At 38.1% G+C, this 26960-nt stretch overlaps 1 protein-coding gene across 5 annotated transcripts in view; it reads left to right on the top strand.

Annotated features, from left to right (window-relative positions):
• The window catches only part of kif13a (kinesin family member 13A), a 111592-nt gene that overhangs the window by 13613 nt on the left and 71019 nt on the right, over positions 1-26960 (top strand). For 4 of the 5 annotated variants that reach the window (XM_061953896.1, XM_061953903.1, XM_061953880.1 and 1 more), the window contains exon 3: positions 22605-22620. In XM_061953896.1, coding sequence (XP_061809880.1) covers positions 22605-22620 — 16 coding nt within the window. The remainder of the gene's footprint in view (positions 1-22604; positions 22621-26960) is intronic. The other variant, XM_061953888.1, reaches the window with a different exon arrangement.

The raw sequence follows: 26960 nt of genomic DNA, 5'->3' as shown, positions 1-26960 counted from the left end.
AGATTAGACAATATTTGTAATCATCCACGTTCATTTTTGCACTTTTTTGGCTGCTTTGTAGTGAATTTAAGCAACAAAGCAAATAGTTGTTAACTTCAAACAATGTCAAGTTTGTCACTCTTGTATTTAGTTTTATGGTTTTATTCATGTCATATGATGGTCTCGGACTGTTCGCTTATTTTCGACATTTGCCTCTTTAAAGGAAAACTGCACTTCTTTTTTAGTTCTGCCCATCATCCACAATCCTTATGTCAGACAAGAACACACGTGTGTTGTAAATATTCACCAATGCAGGTCATAGGGGACTCACTTAGTCCAGTCCTCTAAATAAAATCCTCAAAAACCCTCTAACAACGTTTTATATAACAAGTAGTAACTGTAGGGCTGTGCGATATGGCTGAAAACGGTATCATGATGTAAGTGTTTCATATCGGTCGGTATCATCAATAATTATTTATATTTTTTATGACCTATGGAAAATATGGACCAGGAGGAAAATATATTAAATGTGAATATTTTTATTTCAAATGTAACCTTCCCCTGATTATAATCCCCTCAGCTATCAAGACAGAAAGGAAATGTCAACACAACCATGGAAAACACTCAAACAATCAATGTCAACACAACCATGGAAAACACTCAAACAATCAATGTAAACACAATTCTAAAATGACATTGAACACTTAACAATAACCTCTTAAAATGAAGGTGCAAAGAAAGGAATACATAAGAAATGCCTAATAAAGTATAAGAAAATATTGCGAAGTGCTAAAATGTAAAGATAAAGAAACCTGAAAATAACTTATTTATTATTTTTAAATATATACTATATATTTAGTGCCAGGAAGTTACGGCTGTGCTCTGAAGGGTGAGCGCAGCTAGGGTGATGTGGTATCACCGAGCGCCTTGCATAGTTTAAAGACCTCATTGTGTGTGACTAAATCCAAAAAACTGCCATATTGTCTCGTAGATTTTTTCTGTTTTATCGACAATTTATTCGCTCTATGCAGCATTCATTTTTAGTTTCTAAACAAGACAACAACCAAACTTGATAGCTGATGCTGTTACTTGATTGGCTGTAAGTGTGTCACTCCCACTGATCAGTGATCGCTGCCTGCTTTGCTCGGTTATCCAAGTTCATCTAGCAGTGGCCACAGACACTCTAAGGCAGGGGTCCCAAACTTTTTGACTCGTGGGCTGCATTGGGTTAAAAAAAAAAAAAAGTGTCCGGGGGCCGGGCTATATATATATATATATATATATATATATATATATATATATATATATATATATATATATATATATATATATATATATATATATATATGTATGTATGTATGTATGTATGTATGTATGTGTATATATATATATATGTATGTGTATATATATATATATATATATATATATATATATATATATATATATATATATATATATATATATGTGTATATATATGTGTATATATATATATATATATGTGTGTATATATATGTGTGTGTGTGTGGCCCTAGTGTGTGAATGTTGTCTGTCTATCTGTGTTGGCCCTGCGATGAGGTGGCGACTTGTCCAGGGTGTACCCCGCCTTCCGCCCGATTGTAGCTGAGATAGGCTCCAGCGCCCCCCGCGACCCCGAAAGGGAATAAGCAGTAGAAAATGGATGAATGGATGGATATATATATATATTGTCTTTTTAATCCGTTTTGACATTTAACATTGTCACGTTATTGATGGGAAAATTCATTTTTAGACAATAGGATTTGCCTGAGCGGCTTGGAGACACCAAGAGTAACAAGCAGTAGAAAATGGATTAGAAAGGTGTCTGAAACGGTGGCATTGTTGTGTGTGGACACGGATAAGGTTAGGTGGGATTTACCCTGGATAACCTTATCCGGCTTACTGTAGAAGGGGCCTAAAAGTCGCGTCCACTCTAAGTCTAAGCCACACCCTCTTAAAGATGTACCCACAGGGGTGACGACAACCGAAGTGAAGCTGAAGAGACAACACATAACAGGGAAGAAAAAACACTTCTGACAGTGGGTCAGGGTTGGGTTGGGTTTTGGTTAGGTTTGGGTTTTGGTTAGGTTTGGGTTAGTGTTAGTGTTGCATATAATCAGCCGAAAAAGCAATACATTCAACAACAGAAATAACATCCATGGTGCTTCGCATTAGCCATTTTGGATCACGTTACAAATCAAGTGTCTCACCGCCACTGTGGGCGTGTTTTAAGACACGGGTTACTTCATTGTCCTCACCCATGTGGGCGCCACTTTGAGTGGGCGCGACTTAGAGTGTCTGCGGCTGCAGCCAGACCCTTTCCCGGTTACCAGAGAGCTGGTGCCTTTGTTCATGCAACCAACCTTGCTTCGCAATGTCCGGTTTCTTCCAATGAGGAGGGAAAAGGGAAAAACATGTGTTATTTATTTATTCACATAAGGATTGTGGATGATGAGCAAAGTGTATAAAAAAAGTGCACTTTTCTTTTAAATGTTTATAATTTAAATTAAGTAATTACTTAGTGCTACCAGGGAGCTAAAGTTATGGACATTGTTAACTGGGCTCATTGTACATGTTGGATCTAATGAGAAGGCAATCAGAACTGACCAAAAAGGATTTTGAAAACTTCTTAAGTCTGCTGGAAAAGATAAAGTTTGTACATTATCATTACATGTCTTCATAAAAACAATTGTAGTTGTTTGTATTTGTGGAGGTTGCCCTCCAGGGGGTTCTTCGGACCACCAAGTACCGACATGAGGTTCATGGTCACAATACAGTTTTATTTTGTCAGTCTTTCAGCAGGTTGCTTTCCAGTAGCTGTCTTATAGTCTGTCAGCCTTGCTCTCGCACTCACGTCCGCCCCTCTTCCAGCTCCAACCCCGTCTCTCCTCCTGGCCGTTGCTTATACAGAGCGACAGGTGATTAGATAACAAGGCCCAGGTGGGCCATCTACGCATCTGTCGCTGACTTCGAGGCCGGTCCTGGCACACCCCGTTTCGCTGCAGGCCCGCAGGCCACGCCCCCCCTCCACAGTAGTATATTCTATTGTTTTGTTTTTCAAACAATATTTCTCATTTAAAAGTTTTTTGTTTTTTTTAAAGGCATGTTACATGTTAAAATTGTGCTGTTTTGCACAATTGATCTCAATTTATTTAAAGGGGAGAATGTCTTGATTTACGAGCTTGGTTTTAGGACCGATTGAACTTGTAAGTTGAGGTACTACCCTACTACTGTAACTATTTTCAAACGGTTTTAGACTAACCTTTGAAACCATTTTCAAAAACTATTTTAAACACATTTAAACACAATACCATTAAAACATGTTCAACTAGCTATTCTTTTAAACAGATTTAGAAAAGCTACCTTTGAGTTTTCATTTAAATATTTTAAAAAAGATTTTAGGCTTATTGCCTTTAAAAAGTTGTTCGCTCACAACTTTGAAATACTTTTAATGTAACTGCAGTTAAACACTTTTAAGCTAGCTACCTTTAAACAGTATTCTACCAACAACTCGTCAACACTTTTTCAGCCTGCTACTTTTAAAAAGTTTTAGACTGGTTGCCAGTCCTGCGGTGACGATTTGTTTTAGAATCGATCTTCGATTCCACACGAAATTTCATAATACATTATTTGGTTTATAAATCAATCTAATGAAAGAAAATAGATCAACCCCAACTCTAACCAAATTACTGCTTGACAATACTTTGGATAAAAATGTATAAAGCAGTTGAGAAAACATACAAATACATTACTTATAAATAAATACAATACCAAAAAAGGAAAATTTGAAATTAATACAAGCAACAGTACCAATAATAACAATAGTAATAATATTAGTAATAGTTATTTAATGTTTTAAATCCAAAAATGTAAATTAGATGGATGTATATAAATATGGATTTTTAAGCTGTTTTTTGCGAGCTTGTATTAAACACTTTTTGGCTAGCCAACTTTAAACAGTTCAATGCTAAATTTACAACAACAAAAATAGCTATAGACTAGCTATTTTTAATGAGTTTAGGCAAGATTTTCCATTTTAATGCCATTTCTGCTCCTTGTTTACATGTTTTAAAGCCATTTTTCTGTATTAATAACATCCAATAAATCAATGGTGTTTTATAGCAATGACACTTCTGCTTTTATTAAGCATAAAGCACAAATTAGTGTAGTGTTTTTATTTCAAACTACGAATCACAACTGATTTCCAAAACAAGCAAAATGACAATGCTGACTTGTCTGGTGTCAACTGCCTGCAGCAATGTTTCCATTGTTCAAACGCCTGTGCCACTCATTAACATTTCCATATAGTAAGATATGTTTGGCATATACTGTATTTATATATATATATATATATATATATATATATATATATATATATATATATATATATATATATATATACCTGTATATATATATTAGGGCTGCAACAACTAATCGATTAAATCGATTAAAATCGATTATAAAAATAGTTGGCAATTAATTTAGTCATCGATTCTTTGGATCTATGTTCTGCGCATGCGCAGAGGCAATTTTTTTTAATTTAAATTTTTTTAATTTATTTTTTTATTCTTTTTTTAATAAACCTTTATTTATGAACTGCAACATGTACAAACAGCTGAGAAACAATAATCAAAATAAGTATGGTGCCAGTATGCTGGTTTTTTTCTCAATAAAATACTGAAAAGGATAGAAATGTAGTTTGTCTCTTTTATCCGATTATTAATCGATTAATCGAAGTAATAATCGACAGATTAATCGATCATCAAATTAATCGTTAGTTGCATGTATGTATATATATATATATATATATATATATATATATACACACACTATAGTAAACATAATCAACTATGGTGTTAAAATAAAGTGCTGTGTTTTGTTTATGGGAGTGGGTGGGCTTTTGTTTATCTTGAGCCGAAATGGAGAAAAGATGGCATCTTCATCTTTGTCTGCGTCTCAACACTCTCAGATGTGGTTTCTCATTGTGTGTGTGTTAACAATTTAGCTTTCAGCCCTTATGTTTGGGATCTTACACAATTATTTACGGAGTCTTTTTGAAGTTTGCAACCTTTCAGTGTCACTTGGTATTTAAGAGCAAATCTTCATTACGTGTGTTAATATGTATTGCTCAGCTTTTGTGCTCTTTTGTGCATAGCAGACACACGCCGGAGCCATTCAAACACGTGACATCCACAAGTAGACGGGGTCAAAAGAGGTGTGTCCTGGTTGTAAATGTCACTTCATTTCCCTCAGGAAGAAAGAGATGAGCCAAAATAAATGGATTGATGAGCTTCTCTCTGCACTGCTGCCTGTGAAACTGATGCTTCACCCTTCACAGCAGCGTGGCGCACCTTGTCACGATAGTGTCACAGAATTCCCGAGATGACTCTATTGGATCCGACCTGTGTTGTTTGTTGTGCAGTTGGCATTTGTTGAAATGAAAACATCCAAAACTTGTCCTCATTAAGGCTGTTTTTGAGATGTTCAACTTGGCTTTTGTGTTGGAACTTTGACTCACACGGCTGGTCATTTGTCTTGGCTCCATGTTTGCCTCTGGTTGCCTAGCGACAGCGGTTGAAGGGGCTCAGAGGAGTTATGTCTGTGAAATATGTTGCAGCTACCCAAATAGTTTCTTCAGAAATAGAACCAGGAAGTAGACTTCTAACTAGTAATGGACATTTTAGTACATTTACTTTTTTGACTATAAAGAAAATGAAATGAAGCACTTATTTTTTAATGCGATGTTTGTATGTTCTGGACACCTATTGGATGAGTTGTGAAAAAATAGTGGTCTGTGTGGATGTAGCTTACAGCTAGGGATGGGCGATATACAGTATGTATTGCAACCTCCTGTGATATTGATATGAATCACAATATATTATTTGGTATTTAAATGATAATAAAACCATTTCAAAACAAGTTTCGAATGCTCCTACTTCAGTTGCTGACGCCTGTAGTAACATATTTTGTCATTTCTGGTTGTCATTTATTTTCTCAAAACTATTATTAATCTATTTGTTAATATACTGTTAATATCTGGTCACTCTATGTTTTAACATGTTCTATGTGCACGTCTGTTAAAATGTAATAAGCACATATTTTTCTGTTCTTTGTATGCTTTACATTAGTTTTGGCCGATACTACAAATTTGAGTATCGATCTAATATCAAGTCGTTACAGGGGGAGTATTGGTCATACTAGTGCTGATACTGATACTTCCAATTTTTAAGATCATTGAATGGTTAAATTGTTTTATTACATTAATATTTAGGAAAACACAAGATGGTGTTGTGACAATATAAATTAAATATTTAAATTATTTCCGATGATTGGCTCTGATTTAAATTTCTTGATTTTTTTGCCCGTATAGTCCTCCTGTGTTTGATAATAAAAATAACTGATCTAATATTGATCTAAAACACTGTAATATCAACCTATACTGATACTATGCTGTTGTTACTGTCGATATTTGTATCAATCCACCCATCTTTGTTTACATTTGAGAGTGTAGCTTGCAGTTAGCATATCCTCCTATGGCAGACCTGGGCAAATTAAGGCCCGGGGGCCGCATGCGGCCCGTTAAGCTTTTGAGTCTGGCACGCCGGACATTCCCAAATCATTTTTTTTAGATCTTTAAGGTGGAAACTGTAGCTGCCATTATGATGTGCAATGATGTTTTCAAATGACCGTAAGTCTTGAACTAGGGCTGCAACTAACAACTAATTTGATAATCGATTAATCTGTTGATTATTACTTCGATTAATCGATTAATAATCGGTTAAAAGAGACAAACTACATTTCTATCCTTTCCAGTATTTTACTGGCACCATACTTATTTTGATTATTGTTTCTCAGCTGTTTGTAAATGTTGCAGTTTATAAATAAAGGTTTATAAAAGATTTTAAAAAGTAGCCTCTGCGCATGCGCATAGCATAGATCCAACGAATCGATGACTAAATTAATCGCCAACTATTTTTATAATCGATTTTAATCGATTTAATCGATTAGTTGTTGCAGCCCTATCTTGAACTATACAAAGTATTTCAATAGCTGGAATCTGCGCTGTTGCATGATATACTAGTTACTATGGTAATCTAATTAGTTACTATGGTAATCTAATTAGTTACTATGGTAATCTAAGTCACAGCAGCTCACACGAGGCACCAAGCAGTGTGGGCGGGGAGCCTTTCCACAGAGTGTTTCCAGAGCGACCGGCCTGAAATGTGGGTGTCAGGGACAGAAGCGGAAAGAGATCTTTACAACAAAGTTCTAAAGCTTAGTGATGTATCAGATACATCAGATTTTAGGTGGGTTTATTTTTTACCCTTCGCGTTCATATTTCGCTTTGTTTATTGCATTTTTGTTGCATTTCGCTTTATTGTAAAATATGTCGATCGAGAGGGGGTGTGACTTTCATATACTGTCAATATTCAGTGTTTGATCGGCCATAGTTAATATTGTAAATCCCACATTCTTTATTTTCATTTACATTCTGGGTGTCTCATTCAGTAAAAAAATTTAAAATTCCATTCCATGTCTGTCATAAGGTTTTAAGCATTCATCCATCCATCCATCCATCCATCTTCTTCCGCTTATCTGAGGTCGGGTCGCGGGGGCAGCAGCCTAAGCAGGGAAGCCCAGACTTCCCTCTCCCCAGCCACTTCGTCCAGCTCTTCCCGGGGGATCCCGAGGCGTTCCCAGGCCAGCCGGGAGAGATAGTCTTCCCAACGTGTCCTGGGTCTTCCCCGTGGCCTCCTTTAAGCATTCAATCAGACATTATTGTGAGGTTTTGTATTAGAGTTCCTAAAAATAGGACCCAAGCACAGATACTGTACAGCAGATTTTCACAGCTTATATATATATATATATATATATATATATATATATATATAGATTCACCGGCCCCCAGACACATGGCCCACCGAGTCAAAATAATTCTCCAGGCCTGTCCTGTGGTGTGTAGTGTAGCATGTTTAGCTAAATTCGGTACTGACTTAGAGATAGGTTGATTGGCAACACTAAATTGTCCCTAGTGTGTGAATGTGAGTGTGAATGTTGTCTGTCTATCTGTGTTGGCCCTGTGATGAGGTGGCGACTTGTCCAGGGTGTACCCCGCCTTCCGCCTGAATGCAGCTACGATAGGCTCCAGCGACCCCGAAAGGGATAAGCGGTAGGAAATGGATGGATGGATGGGTACTGACTTAGAAGTGGCTTTGTGCTGGGAAATTAACCGCTAACGAGAATGGGTTGAGCACACGTTTGTTTGCTTGTCGCTGTCGAGCCAGAATGTATCATCAACATGCATTAATTATCTTGATATAACGATTAAAAGCCCTATCGTCAACCAAGTTAATATCATTTATATCGTATATACAGGTAAAAGCCAGTAAATTAGAATATTTTGAAAAACTTGATTTATTTCAGTAATTGCATTCAAAAGGTGTAACTTGTACATTATATTTATTCATTGCACACAGACTGATGCATTCAAATGTTTATTTCATTTAATTTTGATGATTTGAAGTGGCAACAAATGAAAATCCAAAATTCTGTGTGTCACAAAATTAGAATATTACTTAAGGCTAATACAAAAAAGGGATTTTTAGAAATGTTGGCCAACTGAAAAGTATGAAAATGAAAAATATGAGCATGTACAATACTCAATACATGGTTGGAGCTCCTTTTGCCTCAATTACTGCGTTAATGCGGCGTGGCATGGAGTCGATGAGTTTCTGGCACTGCTCAAGTGTTATGAGAGCCCAGGTTGCTCTGATAGTGGCCTTCAACTCTTCTGCGTTTTTGGGTCTGGCATTCTGCATCTTCCTTTTCACAATACCCCACAGATTTTCTATGGGGCTAAGGTCAGGGGAGTTGGCGGGCCAATTTAGAACAGAAATACCATGGTCCGTAAACCAGGCACGGGTAGATTTTGCGCTGTGTGCAGGCGCCAAGTCCTGTTGGAACTTGAAATCTCCATCTCCATAGAGCAGGTCAGCAGCAGGAAGCATGAAGTGCTCTAAAACTTGCTGGTAGACGGCTGCGTTGACCCTGGATCTCAGGAAACAGAGTGGACCGACACCAGCAGATGACATGGCACCCCAAACCATCACCCAACCATGCAAATTTTGCATTTCCTTTGGAAATCGAGGTCCCAGAGTCTGGAGGAAGACAGGAGAGGCACAGGATCCACGTTGCCTGAAGTCTAGTGTAAAGTTTCCACCATCAGTGATGGTTTGGGGTGCCATGTCATCTGCTGGTGTCGGTCCACTCTGTTTCCTGAGATCCAGGGTCAACGCAGCCGTCTACCAGCAAGTTTTAGAGCACTTCATGCATCCTGCTGCTGACCTGCTCTATGGAGATGGAGATTTCAAGTTCCAACAGGACTTGGCGCCTGCACACAGCGCAAAATCTACCCGTGCCTGGTTTACGGACCATGGTATTTCTGTTCTAAATTGGCCCGCCAACTCCCCTGACCTTAGCCCCATAGAAAATCTGTGGGGTATTGTGAAAAGGAAGATGCAGAATGCCAGACCCAAAAACGCAGAAGAGTTGAAGGCCACTATCAGAGCAACCTGGGCTCTCATAACACCTGAGCAGTGCCAGAAACTCATCGACTCCATGCCACGCCGCATTAACGCAGTAATTGAGGCAAAAGGAGCTCCAACCAAGTATTGAGTATTGTACATGCTCATATTTTTCATTTTCATACTTTTCAGTTGGCCAACATTTCTAAAAATCCCTTTTTTGTATTAGCCTTAAGTAATATTCTAATTTTGTGACACACGGAATTTTGGATTTTTATTTGTTGCCACTTCAAATCATCAAAATTAAATGAAATAAACATTTGAATGCATCAGTCTGTGTGCAATGAATAAATATAATGTACAAGTTACACCTTTTGAATGCAATTACTGAAATAAATCAAGTTTTTCAAAATATTCTAATTTACTGGCTTTTACCTGTATATCGCGCAACCCCACTTAGAGCTGATGCCAAGTTGACCTTCTTTTGACAGCAAAATAGTTTACACTTGATCAATAGCTCTTCTGCTGGTTAGAGCCAGTTAGTGCACTCTATTTTGACCTGATTGCTTCAACACACAATTAATTAATCACACAGTTAATTGATGGTCATTATAGCATTGTTAAAACAACTAATAGTGTCCAAAGACTTTTGCTCAGTTCTGTTTTTCTACGTCTCTGAGTCCTCTAGGGTGTTTTTAAAGGAGAAACCCACTCAGCGTTTTCCTGTGTGTCTGTGCAGCAGGGTGACCTCCTGCTTTGAGTGGGTGGGGAGCCCAGGCCTGATCTGTTCTAAACATACAAGGGGAATATCTGAAATGTTAGCTTGCAGTCTGGAGGAGCGCACTGTGCTGTAATCCAACACTGCCAGAGAAAGAGAGAGTAGGAGAGGGCGAGAGCTCCCAACGTTGTGTTTGGCTCAGGAACATGTTTAAATTGTCTTGAAGCAGGGTGACAGGCCAGCAGGGGAAATAGGCTCATGTGTGGTGAAATTAAGGTTAAATGGGTTGGAGGGATATACTGTAGTTTTAGCAATCAAGGCGAATTTGAAGCTGTGTATCAGAGTAATTTACTTACTCCATTTCGAGAGCAGGATTATGTCAGGAGGACCCCTTGCAAAGCCTGCTAAACTGTTAATCTGACATTACTTCATTTGCAAATTTGGAGCTACCACATGTGCACATGTGGGTGTAAAGTTGTATACATTTACTCATTTTATCTTTGGTTCTGGAAAACAAAGTAACATTTAGCAGCTCAGTCCTACAACCTCAGGTGCACCGCAATAACATTCACATTATTTCTTATTTTTCCGATTCTGAATCGTTTCATCATTTTCAAGAATTTATATATTTAATTTTTTTGTATTTATTTATTTATTTTACGAATCAGTTTTTTCAGTCTTTGAAAATAATTTTTTTCGTCCATCTCAATGCTTAATCACTGCTATATATACTGTATACATATATATACACACAAACGTATATATATATATATACGTTTGTATATATATGAATATATATATATATATATAAATTGTATGTGTATATACATATATGCATACAATCTGTATGCATTTATATATATACATACACATATGTATATATATATACATATATATGCATACAATTTCTACATATACATATATATGTGTATGTGTGTATGTATGTGTGTGTATATATATATATATATATATATATATATATATATATATATATATATATATATATATATATATATATATATATATACACAATAACTTGTGCTTACGTATAAGGGGTCTCTTAAAGTGCCAAAATATAGTAAAGTAGCATAAATATGATCTAAAAATACTGATACAAAATATTGATTTAATTATTATTAATGTTCTTAAAGTTACTATTAATGACTTACATTTAAAATGTAATAAAACATATTTTTTATGTATTTAAACATATATATATAAATACTACTAATTTTCAACATTCAACTTTTTTTTGTTTTCTTTTTTCTTAAATGATTAAGCTTAGTTTTTACATCAGATGCACATTATCCATTTATCTAGTTTTGAGACTGACACAACATTTCCATTGGATGTGTGTTGTGACACTGCTTTTGTCTACACCAGTAATGTCAAACCTGCAGCGAACAGGTTCAATCCGGTCCACAAGATGAGTTTGCTCAGTGTAAAATTGAGTTGCATTTTTAAATTAAAGAAACTGCTGTTCAAAATGTGTCCACTGGATGTCGCAATAGCAATTCTGTTCGGCAAGCAAATAGTTCATACTGGTGCGAGCAAGTATACCAATTAAGAGGTACACGCTAAAGCTTGACTGCGGCTCCTCCCCCTTGACCAAACGTAAAATAAACAATTGGTGACCCCACTTAAAATCAAATCAAATCAACTTTATTTATAAATGCTACATGAAACACTGCACATTGATATATTTCTGTGAAAATTATTGTCTTCTGTGCAAATTTCAAGAAAATAAACGGTGTGTGATTTACTGCAATACTGTCAGTCTTTTTAAGTTTTTATTTTTGGTTTGTTGAAATTGTTCACACAGCTTTTAATTTTCTATCAATACACGGCGACGCCTTCAAAGCAGGGAGTAATTTAACCCTCTTGAATTTCTCCCTCAGTTTGTATGGTTTGTTGAGTTAGCACAGGATGAATATGTGGAAATGACAAATGAGGTAGAAGAGTTTTTATTTATGCTTTATTTTGTTTTTTGTTCAATGCCAGATGGGCTGTGACCTAATGTTTACTGCTTTGTAGAAACACTGTGACGAAGTCTAAATTAATTTTGTTCTTCCTGGTGTTTTTGAAACTGCACCATTTTTCCCCCTCATAATTTCCAACTGAACTTGAAGTGTTTTGTCGAGAGGATTATTTCTGTTGTATACATTTTCAGAATGTGGTTGTTCTGTTTTGGGTTGAAGTAAAACAAAGAAAACAATCTGAAGTTGTTGCAGTTGTATTTTTAAGTTATTATGCCATGATTTTACCCGTCCGGCCCACGTCGGAATAGATTTTCCTCCATGCCTCTGAGCTAAAATGAATTTGACACCCCTGGTTTACACGAAAAGGAAACAGCGTGCACCATAAATACAATATTTATTTGAAATATTTTAGAACGACAATACAAAACAAAATGTGGGAATGTATTATAATATGGCCTCTGTATATACACACATACAGTGGATAGAATATTGTCAAAAGTTAATTTATGTCAGCAATTCAACTTCAAATGTGAAATTAATATGTGATATAAAGTCATTACATACAAAGTGAGATATGTCTAGCCTTTATTTCTTATAATTTTGATGATCATGGGTTACAGTTTTTGAAAACACTAAATTTTCCTAGATTCTCAATTCAAGGTTTTCATAAACTGTAAGCCATACTCTTTAAAATTATATTTAAAGAAGGCTTGACATATCTTGAGTTGCATATGAGCTTGTGTTATGTTTTAGTTTCACCTTGTAGATGTAATTCCAGGAAGAAACAAACCTTTACATGATATTGTAATTCTTTGAGTTTCACCTGTATATCTTAGTATATATTATTATATATTGCGGTATATTGTTTGTCTTTTTGTATATATAGTAAACATATATATATATATAATATACTTTATTTATTTACAGTTATTGTATTCAAATTATAAGCTGTACCCTCGAGTATACTATAGTGTACAATATCATGAATGGTATTATGATTTCTATTTGAGATCGACCAATAACATTTTTTCATGGCCGATGCAGATACTGATTAGTAGTTAATGAGGCCGATAACCGATAGATATTTGGAGCCGATAACCGATAGATATTTGGAGCCGATATTTATTTGGAATAAAAGTAACGTATTGGCTTCAAATTTTTGGATATTACTATAACAAACTCCAACACGTAACTTGTGTTAATGTCTGTTGCATGTTTATTACAAAAAAAAAACAAGTAAATACAAGCAAACAAAACTGGCAGGGAGTTTCTTGGCACAGTAGCATCTCTTATAAAGTTAAATAAACATTTTAATAAATAAATAGCTCCCTCATTTATTTCCCTGAAATAATTGATATCCCTGCCACACAGACAGGCTGAAATAATATGTATCCTTTAATAAAATCAACTGTGATTGATGAAATCATTTCAAATTCATAACTGTTGATATTGATAAACGGTTAAAAGGCTGATCACCTCGCAATATTACACTTTGTTACAAAAAGAAAAGAGTGTTTTTAATTATTATTATACAGCGACCTAAAGTACAAAACGTTTTGTGCAAATCATCTAAAGCATTATTTAGATAGAAATATCAAAGGGTACATCATTAACATCTTAATCAGGGCATGGACGTGACAATCCACATTTTGTAATATTATGCATTATTAGTCGGCCTACCCTCATGCACACACACAGGCACGTAAATATGGCAGCATATATCAAATATTTCAGGGATACAAATCTTGCACGACATACTGTGCTTTGCTGTTCTGCAGCTTCTCGTGTGGCACTCACTATTTTCTATTGTCTTCGTGTGTCCCTGCAATAGATCTAGACTGAATTTAGTTTGAGTTCTTTAATCACTCTCTCAATCACACGAACATGCTTCTCCTATAACGGACTGTTACCATATCGATATTTTCATTCACACACACGTGAGGTACTGTGAGCTAGCAGCTGCTGCTTATTGTTTATTAAGTTTTTACAGAATTCTGCTCATAGTAACGTTACTAGTTACTAGACATTTAGAGGACAGGAAACTTTCTTACAATTTCGGGAGAGTTTTATGTGTTTGCGTACCTTCGACATATCGGCACACCCACCAAGAGTTTATCCACACTTTTCTCTCTGCTGTGTGTTTGAGGACCCGGCAAAAAAACTCTGTTTCTGATTGGCTCTGCCTCTTACAAGTGTATGGTTTGCGTACCCAATCAGATGGCACCATGGGCAGGGCAATGCTGGAGAAAGCAGGTCTGCAAAAGACCTCTGCTTCTGATTGGCTCCGCCTCTTACAAGTGTGTGATTTCTGTAGCCATCGTGGACGAGACAAGGTTGGAGACACGGGCGCAGCTGCACCTTAGCCAAAATAATCCGTTTTAAATGGTGTAATTGTGTTAGAGGTAACTATTACTATTACCTAATAATAATAAAATAACGATATACAACGTCAAAATGCCAAATATCAGCCCGGCCGATAGTCGGTTGATCTCTAGTTTCTATCACTTACCTTACTTTTGATCACCGTTGAAATGTTTCTTACTTTGTGATGAGCAAAACTCCCCTGTAAACACAGTGTGTTTGTTAATAGAATAGACTGCCTTTTATTGTCACTATACACAGGTACAATGAGATTAAAAGCAACTCCAGTATCAGTGCGACAGTCTACAAATATGCAAAACATAGGAAGTAAAGAAAAGAAAAAAAGTGCAAAAGGCGGTAAGGTGCACAGTCCAGTCCTGAGAACGAATGTTCTGAATGTGTTGTTTAAATATTATACTGTATACATATATACAGAAGCATTCAGACTGTAGGTGGAAAGTAAAAATTGCACACAGAAAGGTGTTAATATATAAAATCAGTGCCTATGAGAGTTCACCATGGTTATGGCTTTAGGGAAAAAACTGTTCTTGAGTCTGTTTGTCTTAGACCTGATGACCCTGTAGCGCCTTCCTGAGGGCAGCAGTTCAAACAAGTCAAAGCCAGGGTGGGAGCTGTCCTTGATAATGTTGGTAGCTTTGCTGAGGCGATAAGTATATTGTAAAATATGGGGGAATCTTCGCATGTCATATTTATTTTATTATTTTGGGAAAGTGGGGTATTTTCGCATCTATTGGAGGTGTGGTGTTTGTTAATTGGGACATAATTTATATCGTAGTAGAGCAGAGACCATTATTTTGAGCACTACAACATAGCCCTACAGTTTGTGCAAACTGTGCACACGTTTGAAACAGTTCCAAAGTAGATATTATTTGTAGTATGCACATTGTGTGATAGATGCGGCATTGTTGGATGATCCTGTTCATAATCTTGTGCGTTTGTTGCCTGCTGGGCTAGAAGAGGACATTTTTCGGTGGCATAATGACCCAGTGGCCTTAATCCTGCTCCATAACCACAGGGGGGATTCCGCTGCCGCTCTCCCACTCTTCATAACTTCCCTTTGGGCACCAGATTTAAAAGTGGAGACTGCAGAACATTTTTGTTTTAATCAGTTATGTGCATTTTTAACTTCAATAGACCCCCCAAAGAATTGAAAAACGATCCACTATCTCAATCTCAAAGGAGGTATTATCTATTGAAGATGATAAGAAATAAGGATATGGTCGGTAAAATCTCCTCAAAGTGGGAGCGTGAATTATGACTGCTTGTTGCCTTTCGGCCAATTGATATATTTTACGGATGTCTTATCACGAAGAGCCTGAAGGTTGGGAGCCTGTGCGCGCGTCCTTGACGACACACAATGCACATCTGAGCTCACAGAACCAGTTGTCGGGGTCTGAGTGTGCTGAACCGCAACATAAGCCCTCGAACCACGACATGTCATACACGTTGAATTTAATCAAATGGCCCTAGGGCATAACCGTGCACGCTTCGTGAGCGTGACGCCACTGCTGGCACTGGAAGATTATAAATACACTTCACTTAGCATTTAGGCTGATTTCATGCCATATTGATAATGAGATGCTTTTGCACAGTAACATATACAGCTTGTGCGGAATTATTTTCAAACTTGACATCCTCAGTGAAAGATTTAACCCTGATACACTGAAACAACTCTACTTTAACAAGTAATGCATAATTCTTGCATCATTTTTAACAGTAAGATTTGACACTGCTAAGAAAGAGACAGATTTCTGGGGAGATTAAAAGATTATATCGGTAGGCTGAGTGGGAGAACTGGAGCCGAACGTACAAGAACTTATGCAGGGGTCTTTAAGGTGACAAAAACAAGAAGAACACAGTCACACCAAATAGACGTGAATGGACTATGCTTTTGTCTTTAATAAGGAAATAATAGCGACATTCAATTCTATATATATCAAGTTGTGTACAATTCCCTCCATTGTTTTGTGCAGCATTCTTGACATACCAGATGTGTATACTGTACGGACACCAGCAGCTCAGGGAGCCAGGGAATCTTTGCAGGGAGTTATACTGTAGTACATGTACTCTATCCCATCATTCCCACTGGGTTCCCATTTGTTTCTCATTGCTTTCGTGGGTTTGTTTGCTGGCACCTCCCAGGTTATTTTTGGTAATACAATGGATTTATCGTTATTTGCCTGTGTGCAGATCACAGGTCACAGTTATGTCTGGAATGTTCACATTTCATATCCCCATGGGGTGTCTTATTTTTTTCACATTGCTGTAAATTGCATTTCTGGCATCCTCTCAAAATGCTGGAGAAGACATGCTAACACACATGTAATAAATATCTTCAAAATGTTGTATTTCATCATCATCAGACTAGGAGTGTCAAAGTAGTTTATTATCGAGGGCCGCATCGCAATTATGGCTGCTCTCAAGGGGCCGCTTGCAAAAGTGAATATATGTGAATAGAAACATAAAATAGCCTCAAAACTATTTGGACAACTCTTTTTGATTATTAAATTTTTTGCAAACAGATTAATGGATAACTTGCTTTGAAATCGTAAGTAAACAAGATATTTAAGTACCGGTATTTAGTTTTGATAACCCAAAAAAATGCTTGGAACTTCTTGTTGCATGATTGGGGGCCGTGCTATATGTATATATATATATATATATATATATATATATATATATATATTCCGAGAGCGATGATGTCACGTTATAGATGGGAAAACACATTTTTAGACAATATGATTTGCCTGAGCGGCTAGGAGACACAGATAGTAACAAGCGGTAGAACATGGATTAGAAAGGACAGATTTTCAAAAATAATAATAATAAAAAAATAATTATTATTTAAAAAAAAAAAATCTTGGGACTTTCCACGTGCCGGGTTTTGGATGCTGGCGGGCCGGATAGTTTGGGGATCCCTGGTGAGTACATACTCAAAACTGAAAGAAAAATACATTTATTCATCTTTATTATTCCTAGCCTTTCACTAAAATGAAGTGGCGGGCTGCTTAAAGTAATATACTGGACTACCTAAAAAAATGTGGCGAATCACATAGAATGATGTGGTGGGCCATACAAGTGCTTGTCAAGGTGTGTACCCAATTTTCGTGGTGATTCGGCTGACACTCCCCCAAAAAATCTTTGTGCTGCACATTGAGTTGTGTGAGAAATTGTAAGTCAATTCCTCTGGGGGTAAAACTTTGGGGATTAATAACAAAGCCACGCCACCATGTGGTGTGTTTGTCAGATAAATAATCAGCATGTTTTGGCAAATGTTCACCCTTTCGTGTGCAGCGGTTGAGGGCTCGAACAAAAACAAAACAGTCAAACTGATGGGTTAAGATGATTTAGGTCATTTACACACATGTTTTGAGAGGGAACCTGAAAACTTGGAGCAAACCCAGGCAAGCATGGGAAAAACGTGCTCGACAAGATTCGAACCCAAAACCTACTGGGGCTTCTTCTCACATTCCGTGCACGTTATGCCAATTGTAGATTGTAAATTTTCCATAGAAGAGAAGTGTGTGTCTTTATGTATCCTGTGATTGACAGGTGACCAATCAGTTTTTACTTTCGGCCCAAATCAGCTGTGATAGGGATGCTTTTCCCGGGACAGAATAGTAGAATGTGTAGGAAATGAAAGAATGGATTAATAAAAGTCCCCACAAGTTAGATCAAATACCTTTAATGTTTTTACAGTACTTTTTGTGTGGAAGTAATATTGTAGCAAAAGTATTTGCAAACGTGTATCTCAATCTGCGCGTGTAATCCTATTGGAAGTGTGTGTACTAATTGTGTGTCTGTATATCAATCTGAGTGTGTTTTAGATCCGCGTACGTCATACTTGCCAACCCTCCCGATTTTCCCGGGAGACTCCCGAATTTCAGTGCCCCTCCCGAAAATCTCCCGGGGCAACCATACTCCCGAATTTCTCCCGATTTCCACCTGGACAACAATACTGGGGGCGTGCCTTAAAGGCACTGCCTTTAGCCTCCTCTACAACTTGTCGTCACGTCCGCTTTTCCTCAATACAAACAGCGTGCCGGACCAGTCACAAAATATTTGCGGCTTGTACATACACATAAGTGAATGCCATGCATAATTTATCAACAGCCATACAGGTCACACTGAGGGTGGCCGTATAAACAATTTTAACACTGTTACAAATATGCGCCACACTGTGAAACAAGAATGACAAACACATTTCCGGAGAACATCCTTACCGTAACACAACATAAACACAACAGAACAAATACCCAGAACCCCTTGCAGCACTAACTCTTCCGGGACGCTACAATATACACCTCCGCTACCACCAACCCCCCCCCCATCTCCCGAATTCGGAGGTCTCATGGTTGGGAAATATGGCGTACGTGCGTTTTAAGTTGTCTGTCTGTCCTAATCAAAAATAACCCTTGATAGGCTGTCTACTTGCATGTGACTTTTGCGACATTTCTGCCGCGTGAGATTTGAGCCCGTGCATCCAAAATCGTGAGCGTGTAATACAACTTGTGCGCGCGCATTCAGAAGTGCATGCGTGCGTAACTGAAGTGTGCCTACTTTTAACCAACCACGGAAGACACCACACAATTTAAACCAATCAGAACCAACGTACAGCTGAGGTGCGTGAAAGAGAGACAGGTCTCTTTTTCATGCACCTCAGCCCTAATATTAGTTACTATGTGAAAGGGGATGACCTCTTATGTCTTCAACCTCTGCATTTGACCCATCCCCTTGTTCACCCCCTGGGAGGTGAGGTGAGCAGTGAGCAGCAGCAGTGAACAGCAGCAGTGGCCGCGCCCGGTAATCATTTTTGGTGATTTAACCCCCAATTCCAACCCTTAAAGGCCTACTGAAATGCGATTTTCTTATTTAAACGGGGATAGCAGGTCCATTCTATGTGTGATACTTGATCATTTCGCGATATTGCCATATTTTTGCTGAAAGGATTTAGTAGAGAACAGCGACGATAAAGTTTGCAACTTTTGGTCGCTGATAAAAAAGCCTTGCCTGTACCGGAAGTAGCAGACAATATGCGCGTGACGTCACAGTTTGTGGAGCTCCTCACATCTGCACATTGTTTACAATCATGGCCACCAGCAGCGAGAGCGATTCAGACCGAGAAAGCGACGATTTCCCCATTAATTTGAGCGAGGATGAAAGATTTGTGGATGAGGAAAGTGAGAGTGAAGGACTAGAGGGCAGTGGGAGCGATTCAGATAGGGAAGATGCTGTGAGAGGCGGGTGGGACCTGATATTCAGCTGGGAATGACTAAAACAGTAAATAAACACAAGAGCCACAACACAACCAGGCTTATATTTAATATGCCACAAATTAATCCCGCATAACAAACACCTCCCCCCTCCCGTCCATAAAACCCGCCAATACAACTCAAACACCTGCACAACACACTCAATCCCACAGCCCAAAGTACCGTTCACCTCCCCAAAGTTCATACAGCACATATATTTCCCCAAAGTCCCCAAAGTTACGTACGTGACATGCACATAGCGGCACGCACGTACGGGCAAGCGATCAAATGTTTGGAAGCCGCAGCTGCATGCGTACTCACGGTACCACGTCTGCGCATCCAACTCAAAGACCTCCTGGTAAGAGTCTCTGTTGTCCCAGTTCTCCACAGGCCAATGGTAAAGCTTGACTGTCATCTTCCGGGAATGTAAACAATGAAACACCGGCTGTATTATCCGGCACAACAGTCAGGGGGTGCATTCTACGGCGGGGGTGCGTTATCCGGCACAACACCTGCCGCAATACAATAAATAGACACAATAAATGTTCTTGGCAGAAGAAACATTAAATATTGCTCTGGCTTCTTATGAGCCATATCATTTTTCGTTGAGTGACTGTTTGAATATGTTAATCTTCTTCCATTTTAATTTAGTTTTTTTAATGATGAAGTAAAAACGGTTATTGAACTTGGGCGCATTTAAACTTGCAGTTTAAAGGTGTCCTATTGTGATTTGTTTTCTACATTTAAAACAGTACCGGTACTTGTGGTCTACATAACGATAATGGTGGCACTTTGGTAAAAATGTTGCATAGATGATGTTTTACAGACCATCTCCAAACCACTTTCTGACCGTCTCTTCAGCATGCGCCCTTTTGTGGATAAACTTATTTACGTGCCTCCACTTTGACTGCGTATTCGCTTCGTCAGCCATGTTGTAGTTTTTACTGACAGATATAAGGTAGAACTATATGCTACTTTGTATTAGAAATGGCAACAGCGCAGGATGCATGTGCATGTATGAGCCAGTCTGCAAGATTGTTTTATACATATCTCTGTCATGCCTCCATGGTTTGAATTAAATTATTGGGACTTGGGCAGATCCTAAATACTCAAAAACAGGTACCGATAGAAATACCAGTTGGTTTCGCATTATAGGCCCCCTTATGTTTTTAAGAGCAGGCTTAAGACCTTTTTGATTTGGCTTTTACCTAATACTAATTATTTTATTTTTATCGCTACTCATGGTTCTTACTATTTTACAAATTTTATTATGTTTATTTTCCAACGTTCTTCAGATGAGCCATCAGCCTCAGGGGTTATCGGCCGTGCTTGTGGGTGCGCTTTGTGTCAGAGTCCTGGTGGCCATGATCTGATGACCTCCTGGTGCAGATGGCTCCTGTGATAGTGTTTACTCACATGTCTTCTCTGTACTCAGTCATGCAATCATTTGTCCATATAATTGTACATGTGTGTATGTTGTGTGTGTGTGTGTTTGTGTTTGGTATCTGTGTCCGTGCGTACGTATGTGTTAATGGGGGATATGGGTCATCGGGGTATTGTTTTGTGTTGCATTTCTTTTATGTATGTAAAGCGCTTTACAAATAAAGTTTGATTTGATTTGATTTGAAGTTCAGTTCTTGTTATTATTCCCTGAAGTATAGATCGATCACTTTGTGCCAAGAGAAAACCGCCTGTAGGTTCAATGTGCACAATTGAAGAGCTTAGTTGCTCAGACAACATTTTGTTTATATAAATTTAGATGGGGACAGCACGGTGGTATAGGGGTTAGTGCGTGTGCCTCACAATACGAAGGTCCTGAGTTCGATCCCTGGGCTCTTTGTCTTTCTGTATGGAGTTTGCATGTTCTCCCCGTGACTGCGTGGGTTCCCTCCGGGTACTCCGACTTCCTCCCACCTCCAAAGACATGCACCTGGGGATAGGTTGATTGGCAACACTACATTGCCCCTAGTGTGTGAATGTGAGTGTGAATGTTGTCTGTCTATCTGTGTTGGCCCTGTGATGAGGTGGCGACTTGTCCAGGGTGTACCCCGCCTTCCGCCCGAATGCAGCTGGGATAGGCTCCAGCACCCCGGCGACCCCGAAACGGACAAGTGGTAGAGAATGGATGGGGGTATGTTGTTTCCTAATGAGAAAAGACATGTCTTGTATTCATGTTAGCATTTAAGCTAGCTAGCAAGCTAGTGCTAGCTTGGTTCTCCAGTAAATGAGCAGTGTCAACCATCTGTGAGTTCATCAAAGTGTTATCAACCACGGTTTTATGATAATTTGAATTAGACTAGTTGTTGACATAAGCGGGCTCCACTGTGTATGGTTGTTTGTTTGCCTTTAGGAATTCCTTCTTCAGATAAGTGAGTAATCCCACATAACATTAGGGCGAATATAAACCGCGATAACCTTTTGTCCTTAGTTCCGGCATCTGGGTATGCCGAGTCCAGCTCACCCCACCTTGTCCTCTTTGTTAAGCCTGCAGGCGTAAGATCTATTGACTCAACAGAGTCAGTGGAACACAGAATCCTAAATCTCTTCCTTTTTGCTTATGCTCCACTGGCTCAATTATGAACCCAATCACAGCAGCAGGAAATGACAAACAAAGTCTAGTTGAGTGTGTGCACAAAAAAGATATCACTTTGGATTCAAGCAATGTTTAGCATGTTCTACCGATTAGCATTCCTAACTGTTCTGTTTTTCTTTCTCTTCTTCCGGCTTTTCACATTGGAATTCCTCTGCCATTCAGCAGGAAGCAAGCTAAGGTATGTACCCCTCGCCTCAACTGTCTGTGTTTTTACAGTGAACATCAGCAATCAACACGGCTGATGTGCGGTATCAACAGAAGCCATCACTTTAAAAAAAAAAAAAAAGGAGTTGCAAACAGGCAAGACGGTTTCCTTGAGGATGTGAGAAGTATCCCGCACGGCCTTGTGCAATGGCACAATGGCAGTGATTGAAGGCGTTTTTAGTCGCCTGTTCGTTCAGCAGGAGCCGGATAGATGTCCGTGTGAACGTGTCAGCGCTCTAAGATGTGCTGAACACCCACAAAGGCTCTACAATGAGAGCGGGGATGAGTGTGGACACTGGGCTAGTGTGTGCGCACACATTCAAAGCTGCATTGTTTTGCAATCACATACCCCCGGCCCGCCACCACCACCACCTCTTCCTCTTGACGACACACTGGTGACTAGCTCAGCCATGGTTCACGCACCAAAGACTGGCTTTGTGTCGAGTAGACTCGTTGACGTGGACCAGGGATTCTTGGGCCTGTGGCCTGAATTTACCCTGTAAGACCTAGGCGAGCATGTGGCCGTCTGCTCAATTTGGTCAAAGTATTTTTAAAAGCAGGTTGCGGTCCATATCCCCAGAAATAACAAATAGGGAATTGTTCCAATTTGTTTTATTATTATGTAGCGCTCATTTACAGTAGTAAAAACGTGTCACTCCGACATCAGAACACTTGTCTGTCCCTTCCAGTAGTGTTGTGTGATATTACATTATGTATGATAATATGACATAAAAATGTCTATGGTACGATTATATAACTAATTTTATGTCTAGGCTGCGACAAATGTTACTGCAGCAACGATGCTACTTTTCGTTTACGTCACTGAAAATAACTTTACGTACGCATGGACGTCAACAACATTGCAAAGACCAAGCGTAAAATAGAAGCCAAACCAACAAAATCCGAAGAGGAATTGGTGCCAAAACTTTAAAGAGGAACTCCTTTGTTTGGTTTAAAAGTCAGACACCGATTGAACAACAATAGGCTAATCTGCAAAAAATGCCCTTAACGAGTCGTTTTTTTAAAACGTCTATTCTTTTCTATCACTTGAATACGCGACATGAAGAACAGTGCGGCTGTGCCAATATTAGACATTTTCACATATATCGTTATCGGCCTCTTTTTATCAGTATCCGCCTTTGTTTTCTTTTCTTTTTTACAACTACAACAGAAGTATATCAGCAGATACAATGTATACATATGATACCAGTATTTTATATTTATAAATATAAAACGTCAGCCCGTTTGCCCTACATGTGAAGAGTTGCCTTTTTTTTACTGTAGCCCCCGCTTTCTCTTCCTGCTGCAATATTGGTCGCTTGTACGCAGTACAAAACTTCAATTATTGACCATGAAATCCAGTTTTGTCCTTCTTTCCTGGCGTCTTACCTGTTCCGTATTGTTTGTTTTACTACATGCAACAATCAATCCTCTGTCCACAGCAAGGAGTGTGGTGGGCTCAGTAAAGGAGTGCGACAAGTTTCATGTTTCTTGATTCAATCAAATAATAAGTTGAAGTACATGGATAGACATTAAGATGACAGAAAAGACATCCCTGACAAAAATCATAATTTTGTGTAACTATATTGACATATAGGTGACTTATTATATATGAGTAAAGAAGAGTAGGCAGAAGCTCACACATTCTCATACTTTCTGTAACATCCAGGAAGAAATTATGTCAGTCAGCTTGAGAAAAGTTTCGCCTACAAAACCCAAAACCAGTGAAGTTGGCACGTTGTGTAATTCCTAAATAAAAACAGAATACAAGGATTTGCAAATCCATTTCAACTTAAATTCAATTGAATAGACTGCAAAATCAAGATATATAATGTTCAAACTGAGAAACTTAATTTTTTTGCAAATAATCATTAACTTAGAATTAAATGGCAGCAACACATTACAAAAACGTTGGCACAGGGGCATTTTTACCATTGTGTTACATGGCCTCTTTGTTCCGGAGGACGAGACGTCCACAGTTTCCAAAAACAATTTGAAATGTGGACTCGTCAGACCACAGAACGCTTTTCCACTTTGCATCAGTCCATCTTAGATGAGCTCGGGCCCAGCGAAGCCGGCCGCGTTTCTGGGTGTTGTTGATAAATGGCTTTTGCTTTGCATAGTAGAGTTTTAACTTGCACTTACAGATGTAGCGACGAACTGTAGTTACTGACAGTGGTTTTCTGAAGTGTTCCTGAGCCCACGTGGTTATATCCTTTACACACTGATGTCGCTTTTTGATGCAGTACTGTCTGAGGGATTGAAGGTCCGTAATATCATTGCTTACGTGCAGTGATTTCTCCAGATTCTCTGAACCTTTTGATGATATTACGGACCGTAGATGGTAAAATCCCTAAATTCCTTTTAATAGCTCGTTGAGAAATGAAAATTTGCTCATGCATTTGTTCACAAAGTGGTGAACCTCGCCCCATCCTTGTTTGTGAATGATTTCATGGAAGCTGCTTTTATACTCAATCACGGCACCCACCTCTTCCCAATTAGCCTGTTCACCTGTGGGATGTTCCAAATAAGTGTTTGATGAGCATTCCTCAACTTTCTCAGTCTTTTTTGCCACTAGTGCCAGCTTTTTTGAAACATGTTGCAGGCATCAAATTCCAAATTAGCTAATATTTGCAAAAAATAACAAAGTTTTCCAGTTCGAACGTTAAGTATCTTGTCTTTGCAGTCTATTCAATTGAATATCGGTTGAAAAAGATTTGCAAATCATTGTATTCTGTTTTTATTTACGATTTACACAACGTGCCAACTTCAGTGGTTTTGGGTTTTGTACATACTATGTGAAGGAGCCTGGAATTGATTTTATTAAAATGTTCGCAATATTGATTCAAGGTTCCTCACAATTCATAAACTGCTATATAATTGTATAAAATTGAGTAGATGGCGAGTTATTGTAATGTAGAGTAATCCCATATTTTTACCAATTTTCCCAGGAGATTTCCCATACATTTTTAAATTCAAGTGTTGATTCTCTTTTGACCTAAAGCATTAGACACACATAATAAAGGTGTTTGTGAAATCCCCTGATGTTGTTTAGCGCTAAATTAACCACAACATTAGCGCTGCATTAAAAATTGTGTTACTACTTGTCCAACGTTTCCTCAGAAATAATGGTAAAAAAAAACAACTTAAAACCTTGTGCAGCTGTTTACTGACATACATTTTAGTATTTGTGTTTAAATCATTTTTACTGCAAATAAGTATTGTCTCCAAATATCGGTATCGACATTGAAAAAAAAATTATGTATCAATCGATCTCTAATAGAAACACTGTTGAAATGTGACAAAACCAAAGCGTGATGAAAAGAAAAACACACCAAACAAAGGCACTGTTTATGACAAGCAGTCCTGCAGACCCAGATAAATTACAGATGCCATCATTAAATTCGTATTTGTAGACATGACTTTAGTATCCACTGTCGAAAAAGAGGGCTGATACTAACAATATATGTTTAGTTTTTTTTAAATTATATTGTCCTTTTTGTGTATAAAATATGTTCTTTATAAATTGAATGACAAAATATAAGCGACATCAGCATTCATTTTGTGTGTATGTATATTTAAGCTAAAGAAAAAATACTATATAGTGATCAGAAAAACAGCGTTACATAATAACGTCGTTACTTATGACTTTTTCTAGTAACAAGTAATTAAATTAATTATTTTTATGTACGCTACAAAGCGGTTACCAATACGTTTGATGTAACATGGCACGTTGCTTTTGATGCGGACTAGACAGATTCAGAATCCCAGCAAGTTCACTTCAGGAAGTTGCTCTTTACAGCACACACCCACACGCACGCACGCGCTACTACTAGTACGGGGGAGACATGAATATTCTATAAAGTGAAAATCATCAACAATAATAATCCTACAATACCCTTTTTGTGGACAAGGAGAGACACAGCCATTGATGCAAGTTTAATTGCTTTATTAACTATAAGTAAAAACATTCCATAGGTGCTGCCATCAGCAATTTCCTTTCAATCAGCAGACTACCAATGCTAAGCTAAAACAGCCAATGAGCGTACGCTTCAGTCGGCAACAAGCCCGGCCTTTTAAAGGCATACACTCACACACTCTTCTCTCATGAAACATCTCTCAACTGCATACAGCAGATATATGAAAGTAAAAAAGTATCATATTTAATACTTTCCCTAGTAGCATCTATTAAAGAATAATTCCGTTAGTAGTTCAATATTTTGGGGGGAAAGTAAGGAGTAACTGTAACAATTACTTTTTCAAAGTCATTTTCCGAACACTGTATATATATCGTTAAAATTATTGTCTATATCG

The sequence above is a fragment of the Nerophis lumbriciformis genome, linkage group LG04 (assembly GCF_033978685.3).
Source record: "Nerophis lumbriciformis linkage group LG04, RoL_Nlum_v2.1, whole genome shotgun sequence".
Classification (NCBI taxonomy): Eukaryota; Metazoa; Chordata; class Actinopteri; order Syngnathiformes; family Syngnathidae; genus Nerophis; species Nerophis lumbriciformis.
This window is presented reverse-complemented; position numbering and strand designations above follow the sequence as displayed.